General features: G+C 42.1%; 1 protein-coding gene across 1 annotated transcript in view; it reads right to left on the bottom strand.

Annotated features, from left to right (window-relative positions):
• pik3c2b (phosphatidylinositol-4-phosphate 3-kinase, catalytic subunit type 2 beta) overlaps positions 1-18,090 on the bottom strand; it is a 168,403-nt gene that overhangs the window by 61,501 nt on the left and 88,812 nt on the right. The window contains exon 15 of the mRNA XM_072278776.1: positions 8,056-8,198. Coding sequence (XP_072134877.1) covers positions 8,056-8,198 — 143 coding nt within the window. The remainder of the gene's footprint in view (positions 1-8,055; positions 8,199-18,090) is intronic.

The raw sequence follows: 18,090 nt of genomic DNA, 5'->3' as shown, positions 1-18,090 counted from the left end.
ATACTGTGCAAGACAAAAATTACTATGTTGCATGAACTAAGATGAATTGAGAGTTAGTGTTCATATGTACATGCACCGTTCAGAAATCTGATAGCAGATGGGAAGAAGCTGTTTCTTAAACTTTGCATGTGTCTCTTTAGGCTCCTGTACTTCCTCCCCGATGGTAGTACAGGTTGAACACCCTTGATCTGAAATTCCAAAATCCAAAAATCTCTGAAATCCAATATTTTTTCTGTGCGCTGCCATCACATCACCAATGGAAAATTCCACAAGGCACTGGGAAGGTTCCCAGGTAATGCAAAGACATTTTTGAGAAGTGACTTCACATATGCAATCAACAGCAGTTAATGAAAAATAGAAAACACTGCACAAAGCAAAAAATGAATATCTTGATCATTTGAAAGAGTGGATTCATCAGCGTCAGAGTGAACTTATGCCGCTTAACAGTATGCTGCTCGTGAAACATGCAAAGACCTATGACGATGAACTAAAATTGAAGGCAATTGTGAATATTCAGAAGGCTGGTTGCAGAAATTTAAGAATGGGCATGGCGATGAAATGGAGAAATTCATTGATGAGTTTGCCAAGATTGTCGCTGATGAAAATCTAACATGCTGAACGGCTGTATCATTACATACTGTATGTGTGATGAACAAGTGTAAGACAAAGTCTGCTTACTAGTAGCACACAAATTCAGAGTCGGGAATGATGGCAATGCCAAACAGCACTGGGTGGCTGATGTGGTGATACCTTACCTTTCTGGTGGTTCAATATATACATTATTGTTTCATTCACAAAATTATTAAAAATATTATACAAAACTACCTTCAGGATATGTATAAGGGGTATATGTGATGTAGATGGATTTTGTGTTTAGTCTTAGGTCCATTGCCCAAGCTATCTCATTATATGATGCAAATATTCCAAAATCTGAAAAAAAAATCAAAAATTCAAAACACTTGCGGCCCCAAGCATTTTAGATAAGGGGTGCTCAACCTGTAATGAGAAGAGGCCATGCCCCAGATGGTGAGAGTCCTTAATGATGAATGTCACCTTCTTGAAGAAGGCATCACCTTTTAAAGATGTCCCCAATGATGAAAGGCATGTGCCCACGATGGAGCTGGCCAAGTTTGCAACCCTTAGAGCCTCCATACCTGCCAATGATATGGTACCAGAGTGCTCAGTTTTTACTGCCCCCACAAGATGCAACATTCAGGGATTTTGTCTTACATTAATCTGACACTCTCTGCAATTCTCTAAGCTTTCCTCCGCTCAATTCAAAAAATATGAAATATTAGTATTTTTCTTGAAAGCTTCATTACTACTTTTGGGCACAGTATTCTTGCAGACATAGAACAGCTAACAACCCACAAACCCTTACAGTCCTTCTGTCAGCTGAACTAACAAGGCAGCAGCAGGGGGTATGAAACACAAATAAAAAAAATAAGAAAATGGGAAAAAAAAATCCACTCACCCTCTGTGGAAAGAAAAATAGTTCATTTTTTCCAGGTCTGTAGCCCCTCTATGTGCCCAGGCTCTCAGTTTACGAATGATGCGAGTTTTGAGGGAAGTTTCTCATTACTACCATCAGAGGGGAGGTACAGGAGCCTGAAGACCCATAATGAATGTTTTAGGAACAGTTTCTTCCCCTCTCCTCCAAGACGAACACAACCTTGTCGTGTCTTGGAGGCTTGCGTGCCTGAATGACCCAGAGGCTATGCTGGCTGGAGTTAGGGCTTTATATTCTTTGGCTCTTGACATGCCAAACAGGTCAAAGGGTAGAGGCCAGACTAAGAGTGGTCCACCAGACCTCTAGATTCGGGGGATCAACTCAGGGCCAACAACCCTGACTGGTAAAATAAAATTGTTCTGGAAACATTTTACGTCTGAGTGCAACGGTATTCCTGAGTCTCAACCTGGGACTTGCATGACTGACAGTTGTGAAAACTGAGAGGAAGCCATTGACACGAAAAAGGAAGCCCTGAACACCACTAGAGATGGAGGACCTTCATTGCTGCCCTAAACACCTGCAGTGTAAGAAACAGCAAGTTAGTAAGTCTTCTCCTCCTTCTCCTTCTTTTGCATTATTTATTTTTATTGTACCTTATAGTAACTTTTAAAATGTTTTGTACTGTACTGCTGCTACAAAACAACAAATTTCACGACCTATGTTAGTGACAATAAACCTAATTCTGATATTTTGGGCTGAAATAGCAGCCACGAGAGCATCTAGCCTGCAATTAAAGCCCACTCATCCTTTAGCGAGAACTCAACACCAGCTTGCTGACCTGCATTTGACTCCAACTGCATGACTGAATCTTAAAACTTACTGACAGTGGAAGTTGCCAGGGCAACTAGGTATAGGTAATAACCACAGCTTTTTCCAAGACAATTCTTAGCCAATGATGCTAATAAGGACAAAATAATAACTTTTGTTTTCCACTGTGGAAATGGAATTTGAGTCCAACCCAGAACCCTGAGGAACAGGGAAGTTCAAGAAAGGGAGGAAAAAATGAATACAAAGTGTTGATTAATCTGATATACACAGAGTGCTTTTAAATCAGAAATGAATAAAGTCAACAAGCTGCTTATGACTCCAAAGTCAACTGATCAGACCAATAGTGTTCTGATCCATATCTTGTGTCCTTTTGTTCAAAGTTCATCGTCTAATGCTTTATGCTCAATGTTTTTTTTTACCTTTGTAAAAAGCTGGTCCTTTTGGTGCTCCAGTTCTACACTAGAGGGCAGTGTCTTCCACAAAGTCATCTTGCACACTGGAGGGCAGTCTCTTCCATAAATGTCAACACTGAGTGAGATGAACACACTCCAACAGCAATCATTAGGACACTGATGTGTTTTTTGTGCAGGTGACCAAGGTTAGAGACCATGGTTTTGCATGCCTACTGATGTAGCCTCTCCCAGATTGATCTTCCCCCATTCCATTGCCAAAGATATCTGCAGTATAGCTGTCGTTTTTTTTTAAATTTTGGAGTATGTTTTCACAACTTCAATTCCAACTCAACATCTCAAGTTTTCTTGTGACAAGCTTGTGAAAGGTTGGGTTGATGAAGAGCTCCAGCTTCTCATATGTCAGAGGTATGTAATGCCAGTGAAGGGATCAAATCAGTTGGCATGCATGCACACGCACTTCCACTCTGTCCTTGGTGAATGGCCGTCACTCTCTATTATTCCTGCTTTACAACTGAGACCACACTTCAAAGGTACGTCATCGGCTGTGTATCACTTCAGGATGTCCCAAGGCTGTTAAAGATGAATCTATGATTCAATTAATTTCACTTTGCAATCACACATGCAAGAACAGGTGGAGAGGAACACAGCTGGCGAGCGATGACCTGGACAGTTCAAAAGCTCATGTGTTTCGTCCTTCATTGTTAGTCACCACCCTGTCTGTCAGGTTATTGGATTACTCTGCACATTAGAGATTGATCCAATTACAACCCACAAGGCTACTGTATAAGCACCTGATCCCACTTGCTATTTTAGTGACTTTTTTTTAGCTATTTGATCACTGAAAAATGATGCAGGATTTAAGTGCGTAATTGGGGGCAGCTTCAGGCCAAGGTTTGCCTGGCTACCTGATGGTTAATGCATGCAGTAACTCCGAGAGAGAGAGAAAAAAATGACACCATTCCCACAGAAAAAAAAATACAGAGTTAGGCAACTGGGCAAGTCATGATTCATAGAAATATGGGTTGCCAATCAAAACAAAATCCATTATCTTTATGGTAATTTACACTTGAAACTCAGAATGTGTAATCAGCAAGTTCTTGTGCTACAAAGAAAATGAATGTGCATGGTTACTAACTATCACCATCACAATCCATCCAGTTCAAACCCTTTCACAACCAATCTGCTAGTAACTTTCCAAAGAAACTGAGGGCAGAATTGAATGCCATGTGAACAGAGTTATAAACACTAGAAAAAGAAGTCTCAAAATGGAGAAATGCCTGTACCTTTCTCACAATTTCTTCAAAAACCTGCAAGGTTGTTTGATACGAACAATTAGTGCTAGCTACCTACATCACAGAAACATCAGAGATTCTGCAGATCGTAGAGATATTGAGCAATGCACAGAAGATGCTGGAGGAACTTAGCAAGTCAACCAGCATCTGTGGAGGGGAAGAAGCAGTCGACATATTGAGTCAAGACCCTTCATCTGAAGTTTTCTGTGCAGCTGCCTACATCTGTCAGTCTGTGGGTAATGAATAATAAATGTTTGGATGAGGAATCTCAACCCGTTTCAGAATGTAACTAATTTAAACATGAACGAAACAAACATTATTCTGATAAAATGTGGAACACTTAAAGATACAACCAGCTAAGTACTTATAGCTTTGTGTGCACTCTAGTTCAAATGAAAAGAAACAGCCTATTCTACACAATAATGAGTCGAACTGAAGACAGAAAATGGACTCAGCTCCTTCCAAGATAACATTAAGTGCTCATATGATCATATTTCCATGCAATCCAAAAATGTTCTGAAGAACTGGTTAGAAGTTTAAAAGTTTATAAAATTATGAGAGGCATGGAAAGAGTAGACAGTCAAAATGTTCCCCCCCCCTCCAACAAGGATGGAAATGTCAAGTACTAGAGGACATGCATTTAAGGTGAGAGATTGAATGTTCAAAGCAGATGTATGAGGAGAAGTTTTTTCTTATACAGAGAGTGCTAGGTGCCTGGAGCAGGCTGCTGAGGGCTGGGGGTGGTGGTAGTCAATGCAATAATGGTGTTTATAGACTGTTAGATAAGACACATGAATATATAAAGAATGGAGGGACAGAGACCACATACAGGCAGAAGAGAATTAGCTTAATATGGCATTATGTTTTGTGCAGATTTGTGGGTTTAAGGGCCTGCTCCTGTGCTTTTCTGTGTTCTTAAAAGCTTACTGATGTTGGGGCAAGCAAGGAGTTAAAATGGCTATTTATACGCAACAAAACCTCCTCTTTTGTAAAACGGAAAATGAAAGGCATAACTTGCCTCTCGGCTGAATCTCGCAACTATTATTTGTAACATGATAATTCGTCAATGGAATGACAGAGTTGCTCAGTTTCCATTAGATGAATCAAATTTACCATTAACTAAGTGTATACAGGGCGACCACATTAATGTCATCATTGCACACAACTTTGAGCCTCTAGTCGCTTGATATTATCATTTTCCATTCCACTCCCAGGGTGCCCACACTTCCCTTAACTTCCTGCACTATTCCACTGACACCTGTGAAACTGTAAATCATCCGTCGACTGGACAATTAAAGGCTTCCAACATAAACATGTTACAAGTGCTATAGTGGTTCTCTTTGAAACATTTACAGTTTCTCCAGATACAATACAAGTTGTTTCTTCATTTGTGCATTAACCTTACACCATCATCCCAAGCCACTTGATCATTTAAGTTCTCCACTAAAACACAGACCTTTCTTCTCAGCTTCCCACCTCTCTTAGACCATAAGACCACAGGAGCAGAATTAAGCCATTTGGTTCAATGAAACTACTCCACTATTCTACCATGGATTCATTGGCCCTCTCAACCCCATTCTCCTGCCTCTGCAACACACACAAAATGCTGGAGGAACTCAACAGGCCAGTTATGAAAAAGAGTAACAGTTGACATTTTGGGCTGAGACCCTTCATCAGGATTGGGAAGGAAGGGCAGAAGTCCGAGTAAGAAGGTGGGGGAAAGGGAGAAAGAAGTGCAAGGTGGCAGGTGATAGGTGAAACTGGGAGAGCAGGAGGCAGTGAAGTGAAGAGCTGGGAAGTTGATTGGTGAAAGAGACACTGGGCTGGAGAAAGGGAAATCTGATAAGAGAGGACCGAAGACCATGGAAGAGAGGAAAGGGGAGGAGCACTAGAGGGAGGTGATGGGGCGGTAAGGAGATCAGGTGAGGGAGGGAAAACAGGAATGGGGAATGGTGAAGTTAATTACTGGAAGTTCGAGAAGTTGATGTTCATACTATTTTCCTGCCTTCTCGCTATAACCTTTGACACCCTTACTAACAACGAACCTATCAACCTTTGCTTTAAATACACCCAGTGACTTGGTTTCCACAGCAGTTTGTGGCAATGAATTCCACAAATTCACCAGCTTTTGGCTAGAGAAATTCTTCCTCATCTCTGTTTTAAAGGGATGTCCTGAAACTTGATTTTTCTTTGTACTTGTTTTAAAAAATTGTAAAAACTAACTGCAAATCAAATCAAAGGAAGTTTAGTTACCATTCAACCATACGTAGATACAGCTGAATGAGACATCATTCCTCTGGGGCCAAGGTGCAAAACATTCAAAATAGCAAGCAAAATAGCGAGTAACACATTTCAAAATAGTGAGCAAAGAAACATATTTACTTGAAAACAAACTTATAATGAGTCCCAGACCCTGAGTGACAATGTCCAGCAATCGATGGTACAGTCTCCCGGAAGTGTGCAGACACACACAATCCAACCTGCTCAAACAGGGAGGGTAGCACCGATGGGAGAGGCCAGGACCCAGACGAGCGCGGACACCATGCGGCAACGCTTCCACATCTTCTGACTTGGTCTGTGGCAGCAGGCAAGCCCAAGGCTTGAGGTCCAGTCCTCGCTACAACCAAGACTAGACAGCTTCCATGTCATCTGCCCCACCACCAGACAACCAGGGCTGAGAGGACTAACAGGCCTGTAGCAACTTACATTACCATTGTCCAACAGAGTCTTGCAATCAAAAGTGAAGTACATAGACAATAGACAATAGGTGCAGGAGTAGGCCATTCAGCCCTTCGAGCCAGCACCACCATTCACTGTGATCATGGCTGATCATCCACAATCAGAACCCTTTTCCTGCCTTCTCCCCATATCCTTTGACTCTGCTATCCTTAAGAGCTCTATCTAACTCTTTCTTGAAAGAATCCAAAGAATTGGCCTCCACTGCCTTCTGAGGCAGAGATTATCTGAGGTAATCTCCCACAGTTATACTGCACCAACTCCGATGCTTCTGAGCAGCAGGCAGCAACACGGTCTGCAGGCAGATCAGCTCCTCTGAACCCAATCCGGCTCCTCCGACACTCCGGCCGGCCCCTTCTCCAACATCTCGGCAAGCCCTTTCGACACCTCAGCCAGCCCCTTCTCCAACATCCTGGCAGGCCCCTTCGACACTTCGGCTGACTCCACCTCCACCACCAATACCAGTCCAGCCACTCTGATCAACAAGCAGCCCTGCAGTACTCAGTTCTTGAAGCAGAACCGTCTTTGGATCATAAAAACAAACCTTACAAAGTAAAAAGCACCTTCGGTTGGCCCCTGAGAAGACGCCGTGTTCGCACACACCGCCATCTTACTGGAAGTCCCAGCCAATTTTCCAGATCCTATACAAGTTCAGCAACCCAAACATCAATGCTGTTTCACTTGCAATAACTGATGCACAACTTTCTTACTCATTCCAATACTTGCTGAATCTGGCAATTCCACCAAATCATTAGACATAATAAAGATCTGAAAAGTTCACCTTGATCAAGATGGCAACGTAGAGTAGGTGGGTGTGAGGAATGTGCTGCCGGGGTGGAGGTAGAGGCAGATACATCTGGGACATTTAAAAGGCTCTTAGATAGGCACATAGATGAGTGGAGATAGGCACATAGATGAATGGAGAGCCATGTGGAAGGGAAGGGCTAGATTGATCTTGGAGTAGGTTAAAAGGTTGGCACAACATAGTGGGCTGAATGGCTCATACTTGCTGAAATGTTCTCCTATATTCTTAATAGCAAGTACAGGATTCAAGTTAAAAGCAAATGCTTTGGTCCATCTCCTGTATCGCAGAACTCCAAGATAAAAAGAGACCGATTTTTAATCAAACGAAATAATTCTTAAAATAGGCACAGAATTATATGATCCCTGCTATTTTCTGTAAACATCTGGATATGAGGGGGTGCATCCACCATTTGAAACACCGGTTCATGTGAGGCTCCAAGCAGGACTTTGGCCAAGCCAACTTCCAACAGCTGCTCTTTCATTTCCTCAAAGGATATCAACAATCATCATTATAAACAAAAAAAGTGTTTACCAGAAGAGAGACTTCTTCTGCATCACTTCCTTCAGATGTTTCCTTGACTCATTATCCAGGCTACTGAACTCATACTTGGGGCTGAATTCTGCTGCTGGAGGTGTCACGAACTTGACATCAAATGCCGAGGTCGGGAAATCAATCTGTATATAGAAGGACAAAAGATCACTGAAGTAATATCCTTTACAATGCAGACCAAAGATCCAAACAAATGTCGAAATGCTGCATGAAGTGGTGATGCAGGCGTACAATTTCAGTGTTTACAGGTTAACAGGGAAGGCAAGTCTGTAACAGATGGCTTGGATTTAAGAGATCCAAGCTAGCAAAATCAGATGGGTACAAAGCAGTTTTTTTTTTTGTGCAGAGAGAACTGCTTGGAATAGAGTGAGCTGCCTGAGAACTCGGTGGAAGCAGCTTCATTTGTAAATTTGAAAAGGGGTGGCGTGGGAGCATAGTGGTTAGCACAATGCTTTACGGTTCAGGCGACCCAGATTCAATTCCCACCACTGTGACCGCGTCGGTTTCCTCTGACAGACCAAGGATGTACCGGTAAGTAGGTTAATTAGTCATCACAAATTGTCTCGTGGTAGGCTAGGATGAAATTGGGGGATTGCTGCGTGGAATGCTTGAAAGGCCAGAATGGCCTGTTCCACACTAGATTGAATTGACTTTATTATTTACATCCTTCACGTACACGAGGAGTAAAAATCTTTATGTTACATCTCCAATTAAATGTGCAATGTGCAATTTATAGTAATTTATAATAAATAGTATGTACAACAGGACAGTCAATATAACATAGAATTACAATTCTATCGGTGTGAATTAATCAGTCTGATGGTCCAGTGGAATTCGTCGTCCTGGCTTTTATGCTGCGGGACCGTTTCCCAGATGGTAGCAGCTGGAACAGTTTGTGGTTGGGGTGACTTGGGTCCTTAGTGATCCTTCGGGCCCTTTTTACACACCTGTCTCTGTAAATATCCTGAATAGTGGGAAGTTCGCATCTACAGATGTGCTGGGCTGTCTGCACCACTCTCTGCAGACTCTGAAGATGTCAATAAATAAACAAACAAACCAACAAGTAAAGTTTGGTCTGTTAAAGAACTTGTACAAGTCATATCTTCATTTTACATAAATTCCATATGTCCATTCCACGTATCAGTCCAATAACCTTTGTGCTGCATCCAACTAATTATATTTGTCCTCAAGCACCAAAGTAAAGGCAAGTGTTTGTATTCACTGGCAGTGGCCCTAATTCACCTGCACTGTAGTGGAGACTGGAGGCCCGGAGGCCCATCTTGGGGTTGGAGGATTATTAAGTTGTGAGCTATTAAAGGTTTGTTTTTGCTGTTGCTGCTTTGTTGCTTGTTGTGTTCTACGTTATTCTGCTGAACATTGTGGGCAGAATGTGTCATGGCTGTCCCCAGCACATCTGTAGGTTGGTGGATGTTAACGCAAATGATGCAAGCTCACTGAATGTTTCCATGTATATGTAATAAATAAATGAATCCCGAACCTAAAGAGATTTACTATGCATTAAAACTCAACAAGTGAAGCAACCATTCACACAAGATGATGCTGCAGATGCTGGAAACCTAGACTAACACACACAAAATGCTGGAGGAACTCAGCAGGTCAGGCAGCGTCTATGGAGGGGAACAGACAGTTGTTGAGTTGGGCCGAGATGCTTCAGCCCAAAACGTCGACTGTTTATTCCACTCCAAAGATGCTGCCTGAGCTGCTGAATTCCTTCAACACTGTGTGTGAAGCAGCCATTTACAAGGGCTAATTTAAATGCTTCCACACCACGTGTGTCATCCCACAATGAGTTACCAGGTCAGGAGGCAATGGTCAAAGCAAGGGACTTAGTCACATACAAAGATGATAGTAGGAAGGTCTGATATAGAAGGAAAGATACTAGTCAAGATTTCTAAATGGATCAATTATCTCTTCTTCATTTCAAGCAACATTAGAGAGACTGAGGAAAGAGCAATTAGAAACTAGAGGAAAATGAGAGAAAGTAAAATATAATAGGTACTCTGTATAATAGATTATGGCCAAATCAGTGGTGTTTGAAAGAAGATGTATTACACAAAACTGACGGCCTGCTGAGTTCTTCCAGCAGTATGTTTTTGCTCCATGTCCCAGCATCTGCAGTCACTTCTATCCACAAGTAAAACTATTGTTAAAGCAACTCTATCTCCTTTCCTGGAACGTGTCCTCCGTGTGCTTTAAAGGCAAAGATTAGTTGTTGCTGGACGTTTTTCAGTTTGTGTTTTTATAGGATAAATGTCAGCGAGCATACTGTCCAACACAACTGATGGACACAACTGCTCTGCAAGTTACAACGTGACTACAGGACTCTTTTGCTCCAGGTCTTGGAACTGAGCCAACCATTCAGAAATTGCATCTATCAGTGGGATTAGAGAGGAAAACGATCAGGTGGATTCTTGGAAAGACAACAGGAAGATCAGCTGCTAGTCATAGCCCCTGGGATCAGTCGGGGGTAAAACAGATCAATAAAAAAATTCACTACCAGTGTAGATGGAATCAGCAGGAACTGACACCAATCATCAAGAAAAAAATTTTTCTCAACTAAATTTAAGTTAATCATCTTGTGGCTTGACATTATATACATCTTCTCTTTAGCATGACAGTGAAGGATCTGATTTAAAGATCTCTTCTCGCCTTTGGAAAGATTCACTCCCATTTGAGAGACCCCTTGCTACCAACAGCGAAGGAACAAAAGTTGCATTTATTTAGAGCCTTGCACATGCCTGGATAGTACCAGGTATTTTGCAGCCAATAAGTTACTTCTAGCCGGCTGGTGGTGTAGTGATATCCACACCGGACTTTAACGTGAGTGGTCCCAAGTTTGGATCCGGCTGGCCCCTTGCACGCTTTCCATCTGCGTTGGGTTGAGCATCGAGCTTGCAACTCGGCCGTGTGAAAAACAGACAAATGCCAAGGAAATGGCACTGTTGCCACCCAATGCGCTACAAGGTGCGGAAAGGAACAACAACAACAACTAGAAAAGTTATGCCTGGAAACTCAGTCATTTGTTATGAAAGCAAAGGCACCGGACATCAGCGAATGTGTGCACAGTATGATACCACAAGCAACACACACAAAATGCTGGAGTTAATCTGGATTTCCAGCATCTGCAGAACCTCTTCTGATTATGATACCACAAACAACCTTCTGATATACACAGATGGTCCATGTTTAGGAGATACAAGAGGCTGCAGATGCTGGAATCCAGGGAAGCAAACAATCTGCCCGAGCATCTGAGCAAGTCGGACTGCATTTGTGGTGGGGAGTGGGATGCGGTTGCATTGGGTTGAAACCCTGCATCAGCACATTACGGTTCAGGAAATGCCTCAGCGATATGACATATATTGGCCAATACTCCCTCACTTGTGGAGTTGCGCCATGGGATCTTTCATGTTAACTCACAAAGGCAGAAGGAGTCTCAGATGAAAAGTTTTATTCCAAAGATGATACTTCTGCCACTGCGCAGTTTTTTCAGTACAGCCTTTAACATATATTCAAGTCCCTGCAGTCCAAATCTGACTACAATGTTACTGTAATGGCATTAGTGGGATTGGGGTGGGGGGGGGGTGCAGGAGAACACCCCCAATATAAGAAATGAAAGTCACCTTGGCTGAATGACTTCATAACTGCATTTAATCAGAAAGCAAGAAATGGAGGAGTTACTCCTTAAGATTAAAAAAAAATCCACTTATAAACCGAAGATTCCAGATTGATTCTATTTTGCTGTTTTTAAAAGTGCTAAGTCCAGACAAAGAGGTAAAAGGCAAGTTTTCTGAAAGAGGGAATTGCAGCTGATCTTCTTAGTTAAGTGAGTGCCACATCATCACATGAGGCAGAGAGAGCCAGAGCAAGCAATCCAGGAATCTTCACTGTTCGCAGTGTGCTTTATCAGACCCATATGGGAGCTGTACACTCCCATAAGTCACAAATGTTTTCTCAATAAATGCTGCCAAGGCTTTTGCTTTCCTTAAGGTTTAAAGTAGATTTTTCCCCAATAATAGTTTTAAAAGATTCTGTTTCCCCACCTCCAACAGCATCATACTTTCTATTTTTCTTACTCTTCCGTTTGTAAATAGACTGGCGTATATCATAACTTGGAGTGGAGAGAATGTGGGGGTTGTGCCAAAACTCAGTTAATTTGGTTTGGAACGACCAACAAATAGAAGCTAAATGCATCCAAGAGCTGTTCCAGTTTCACTTACTGTATCTGCTGGTTGAGGTTTACATTAAATAAAGGATGTCTCAAAGCTCTGTTACAAAATAAGTGAAATGAAAGCCAATTTGCATACAGCAAGCTCTTAAAGTGCCATGATAATGTCCAGATGTTGATTAGAAATGATCAGAGAAATTATGATGTCTTTATTGTTAATCCAGAATGACATGAAGGATAAGCCAGGGTAAATTTGGCTTGGAGCTGTGTCAGAAGACAAAAGATGCCATCCTACTGCAGAGACTCAAGCACATCACTCTGGAATGCTGGTCTCTTAGGTTAGTATAAAACTCCTGATGCAGCACTGGCTTCCATTTGTCAACAATTACAATTAGTTAGTGCAAATTAGGTTTTACTTTCTTCACGTTATTTGACTTCCTTCAAAGGATTTCATTGTCTGTGAAGTACTTCGGATCTCCCATGGTTATAGTGATAGTGTCAGAAGTGCAGCATAGAAATAGATCCTTCAATCTACTAAATCAGTGATATCTATAAACTATGTTAATCCCATATTCTCATCAACTTCTCTCAGGTTCTACCAATGAAGAGGAAGTGGGCAGGAGACAGATCAGCTGGTTGAGTGATGTTGCAAAAACAACCTCACACTCAATGTCAGCAAAAATCGAGGTATCTACTATGGATTTCAGGAAGGGGAAGTCAGGAGAATGCACACCAGTCCTCATTGAGGGATCAGCAGTGGAAAGGGTGAGCAGCTTCAAGTTCCTAGATGTCAATAATTTTTGCAGTCATGAAGGAGGAACGCCAGTGGCTCTACTTCATTGGGAGCTTGAAGAGATTTGGTATGTCACCAAAAACACTACAAATCTCTACAGATCCATGGTAGAGAGCACTCTGACTGGCTGCATTAATGCCGAGTATGGAGACTCTAATATGCAGGATCACAAGAGGCTGCAGAGGGTTGCAGACTAAGGCAGCTCCATCATAGGCAAAGCCCACCCTGCCACTGAAGACATCATCTCGAGGTGGTACCTCAAAAAGTGGCATCCAACATTAAATGCCCTTTTCATTATTACCATCAGAAAGGTGATGACTGAAAGAGCCTGAAGATACACACTCAATATTTAAGGAACAGCTTCTTCTCCTCCACCATTGGATTTTTGAATAGTCCACCAACACTACCTCAGTATTCCTCTTTGCACTATCTATTTATTTATTTGTAACATAGTGATTTTTGTGTTGCAGCCAAAAAAAAAATACATTTCAACACACGTCGGTGATAATAAATCTAATTCTGACTCATTCTCAATGGGCAATTTACAGTGGCCAATTAACCCATCAACCTACATGTCTTTGGATCGTGGTAGAAAAATCAGAGAACCCAGAAGAATCCCACAAGGCCATGGGAAACAGTGCAAATCCATACAAACAGCACCAGAGGTTAGAATTAAATTTGGGTCTCTGGCGCCAAGAGGCAGTGGTTAAACTCACTCAATTATAAAGGTGCGTTTCTAAATACAAGTCCTTCCTTGCTAATATGGAAGGACTGATATTCCCAGGTTTAAATAAAGCTTCCCTAATGGCTAAGGAAGAAAGGGAATTTCTCTCAAGCTGTCTACCAGATACCCTGTATGTCTGAAGTCAGTGTCGATTTCCAGTAAAGACCCACCTGGCAATGGAATGTGGGAAGAAGATTGGCGGCAAGGGCGGAATTGTTGAATTATTAATTTATTGATAGTAAAAACATTATCTGGGGCATATTTATGGAGTACAATGCTTCCTGTTGCCATAATTTTGCTATAACTTGGCGATCAATGCGTTCTATGAAGTACAGCTGGTGCACTGTAAAGCGTAATGGTTAATGAAATACTTTAGAGCACAAGGTCGGGATTCTGGTACCCACAGAATCTATGTTTAAGACACTGAAATTCTGTCTTTCTACCAGGAGCAGCAATCCCCATAACAAACCGCTGGAGGAACTCAGTCAGCATCTGTGAACATTTTGGGTTGAGCCCTTCATCTGGACAGCAATGAAAAACTTGTTTGGTGGGACGTACAGTCTTAGGCACATACATTTTGCAAGGGCGCCTAAGACTTTTGCACAGTTCTATATTTGTCAACATGGTGCAAAGGGCAAGTTTGTAAATCTGGCAGGATCAAAAGGTACTGGGAATCGTGAGGGTGGAGTGCTGTGGGAGGGGTGTGAGACAGGTGGCAGAGGAGTGCCAGGGGTGGGGGTGGCACAGGTGTAGACACACCCAGTCTTGAGACAGCAGGCAAGGTCATTTGATTCCAAACAACTGGTTTATTGATCATTACAGAATATCTCTCTGGTGCTTCCTACTCCCCCTCAACTCCCTTTCCCCTTTTCCCAACCATGATTCCCCTCTCCCTGCCCCCTTTCCATTCTCAGTTCACAACAGAGACCCAGGTCAGAATCAGGTTTAACATCAGTCACAAATATTACGAAATTTGTTTATTGCAGCAGCAGTGCAGTGCAATACATACAATTACTACAGTACTGTGCAAAAGCCTTAGGCGCCCTTAGCTATGTACATGTGTCCAAGACTTTTGCACAGTGCTGTAACTGTGGCCGTTCACTCAAGGTGCCTGTCAAATCCATATTGCTGCTTCCAGAACCATTGCCGGTAGTAATAAATCTCTAACTAGAAGCGTTATGCAGAAATACGCCTAGCACAAGTTTCAAAAAGATTAAATGAATTATTCTCTCTGCAATTATTCCCTCTAGATTCTGGGGAAATAAATCGAACTGATGGGAATGCACTAAGAATTGGCAAAGACTCAGATGAACCAACTGGTTCCTCTATACATCATATGGAAAAATATTACATCATAACGTGGTCCAAGTAGACCCTGAACTTGCTTCACCTGAAGCTAACACTTGAGCTGTAACTTTCCATATTGTAATGTCATTAGAGATCAATTTGTCTTTTGTTTAAAAAATATATTGGATTACTAGGTGGTTAACACCTGCTTTTTTTTTTTAAAAATACGTGAATCTGACTTCAATCCAAAATCGAAAAAGCTGCTTGCAGAATGACCTCAGGATTTCGGTATCGTCAAAGACAAGCCAGAATTATTTCTGAAGCTTTACTATTGCCAGATTTTTGGCATTTTTGATGAATTATAAAATGTCATGGATTGTCCCACTTCACCAAGGAGGGTTCTCTTTAAAAATGTTCATTGTTTTGGGAGCATTGTTGGAAGAATATATCTTTAGAGGAATAGATTTCTCTTTTTGTACTCTGGGCGTAGGACATTAATTATTCCTATTGGCGTGTTCTCCTACTGTAGTGCATGCTTAACTTTCCAAAGATATTAAATTCATAAATAAAAAGCACTTTTTGGGTGCCAGAAATGTGTCGTAAAGATTTTACGAACACCAATACGAGCCTAAGACAGCACTGTAATCTTAACCACCACATACTTCAAATATGGAAGCGATAATGTCCCCTCAGAATATATCATGCCTTACTGGGTGTTTCAATTGTTCCTCCACTCTGCTGCCAGTTCAAGGCCAATCCTATTGAGTGCAGTTTCCAAACAAGCCTGCCTAAACATTTCACCGCTAGTGCTGTTAAATTTTATTTAACTGCAGGTACAATCTTTACACTGAGAAGCTAACCAGTTAAATGACAGCGTGAATTTGTGGTGGAACTTTCCCCCCAAGTCAAACGGTTATAGTTTTAAGCCTCACTCCAGAATTTAAACATACAACGTACACTAGAAGTACCGAACTGTGGAAACCTGGCCAATGCACTTGAGAAATTGTGTACCGGTAAAGATAATTTCCAACATTGCACAATGCAATGATTATTCACCTGCAAGCTGACCTGGTCCTTGCTAATAAACTTGAGTCAGGAAGGAGCTGGTGAGGTCAACCATGAGGCTTTCGAGATCCAGGAAGACCTGCATACCCTGGTTGGGCCTGGTGAGGCAGAGTGTATTACTTTTCTTTTCCCCATTACACAGATCACCTGCTTCCATCTCTTACATTACCTGTCCATTCACAACTCAACCTGCTGTCACTACCTCAGTGTTCAGGATCAATTCACCCAGCTGCTTCTCGTCTCTAAAGTTTAACCCTATTTGTACAGCCCACAGCTGTCCAAGGGTAGGCAGTTGCAGGGAAGAATGCCAGAGCTGATCAAGTCAACTGTGGTCACCTTCGAATCCAAACCTGGTAGCAACAGCTACTGTGGCGGATTTCTCCAGTTGACAAGTTGGTCAAGTGGTGTCACCTCTGTCTACATTTATAACATCTCTTGCTTCAACTGCCAGAGGATATGGCTGGTGAACTGGTTCTCTGGAGTTCCTCTGTCCAATGCTATCCTCACTCAAGGCCATCGAGGCCGGCTGCTGACCAACTTCATTACAGTTGCTCTTTCCCAGCACCATGATTTAATAGGGACCCATGGGCAACTGGCACATACATTTGGAACATGATATACATCAAGAAAAGCCCGAGAACCTCCAGAATGCAAATGGATTATTCCTTAAGGCCCTTTCATCAGCCAATAACAAAGTAGATGGCAACATCCTCCAAGACCTCTCCTCTGTACAGGAGATAGAATCATAGTGTACCAGAGCACAGAAACAGGTCCTTCAGCCCATTTAGTCCATACCGAGCAACTGTTCTGCCTAGTCCCATTGAGCTATACCTAGACCATTGCCCTCCATATCCCAGCCATCCATGCAGCTAACCAAATTTCTGTTAAATGTTGAAATCAAACTGCTGGCAGCTCATTCCACACTCTCACCACCCTATGAGTGAAGAAATTCCCTGTCAGGTTCCCCTTAAACATTTCACCTTTCATCCTTAACCTAGTCTAGTCTCGCCCGACCTCAGTGGAGAAACCCTGCTTGCATTTACCCTACAGTACTTATAGAGGTACTTATATCTCCCCTCATTTTTCTATGTGCCAGGGAATAGAGTCCTAACCTAGTCAACTATTCCCTATAACTCAGGTCCTCAAATCCTGGCAACATCGTTGTAAATTTCCTCTAATCTTTCAATCTTGCTGATATCTTTCCTGCAGGTAGGTGACCAGAACTGCAGACAATACTCCAAATTAGGCCTCAGCAACATCTTATACAATGAATACTGTTGCCTGATGTTACACTCACCAAAATGATCTATCAAAGCAGCAACACGCCAATGGTTTTTCTTCTCACCTCAATAAAGTTACTTCAGAAACTGATAAGAATCGATTTTTTTGCCTCCTCTTTCATTATCACCCGCTGCCTATATCTGATACACTTGACATCACCGTATCCAGACTTATACGTCCACTGTTTCTTTCACTTTTGGTGTGGTCAGACTGGTTTTTCAACATTCAGTATTTTCAGCTTCACGATGAGAAGAACAACAGCTGACAATCACCAACCCCACCCCAGCACCTGCCTCAGGTTGAACCTGATTATCATTCACCCTGACCAGAAGTGATGTGTTTGACTCCTTATCCACTCCATTGCAAGAATCAGGTTTCCATTTCTTGCATTACCAGCCCCATTCACTGGGGGAAACCATTACCCAAGTTTTCCTCTCTTTCATCTTCAATTACTACAATGCTCCGAAACAGACTTCCACTTTTATATCATTCTCCGAGCAGCAAAAGGCTGGGGTTAGCCGGAATACAAGCAACTGAGCCACGCGCTGCTTAAACCTTACCAAGTCTCACCTCAGTCAAAGTGGCTTTGCTTGTTTGTTATGTGCCGTGTCATATGATGTGGGTGATTATGGCCTTTTCACAACCTTGATTGTTTTTGGCAAACTTTTCTGCAGAAGTGTT

This window comes from Mobula birostris, chromosome 14 (genome assembly GCF_030028105.1).
Source record: "Mobula birostris isolate sMobBir1 chromosome 14, sMobBir1.hap1, whole genome shotgun sequence".
NCBI lineage: Eukaryota > Metazoa > Chordata > Chondrichthyes > Myliobatiformes > Myliobatidae > Mobula > Mobula birostris.
This window is presented reverse-complemented; position numbering and strand designations above follow the sequence as displayed.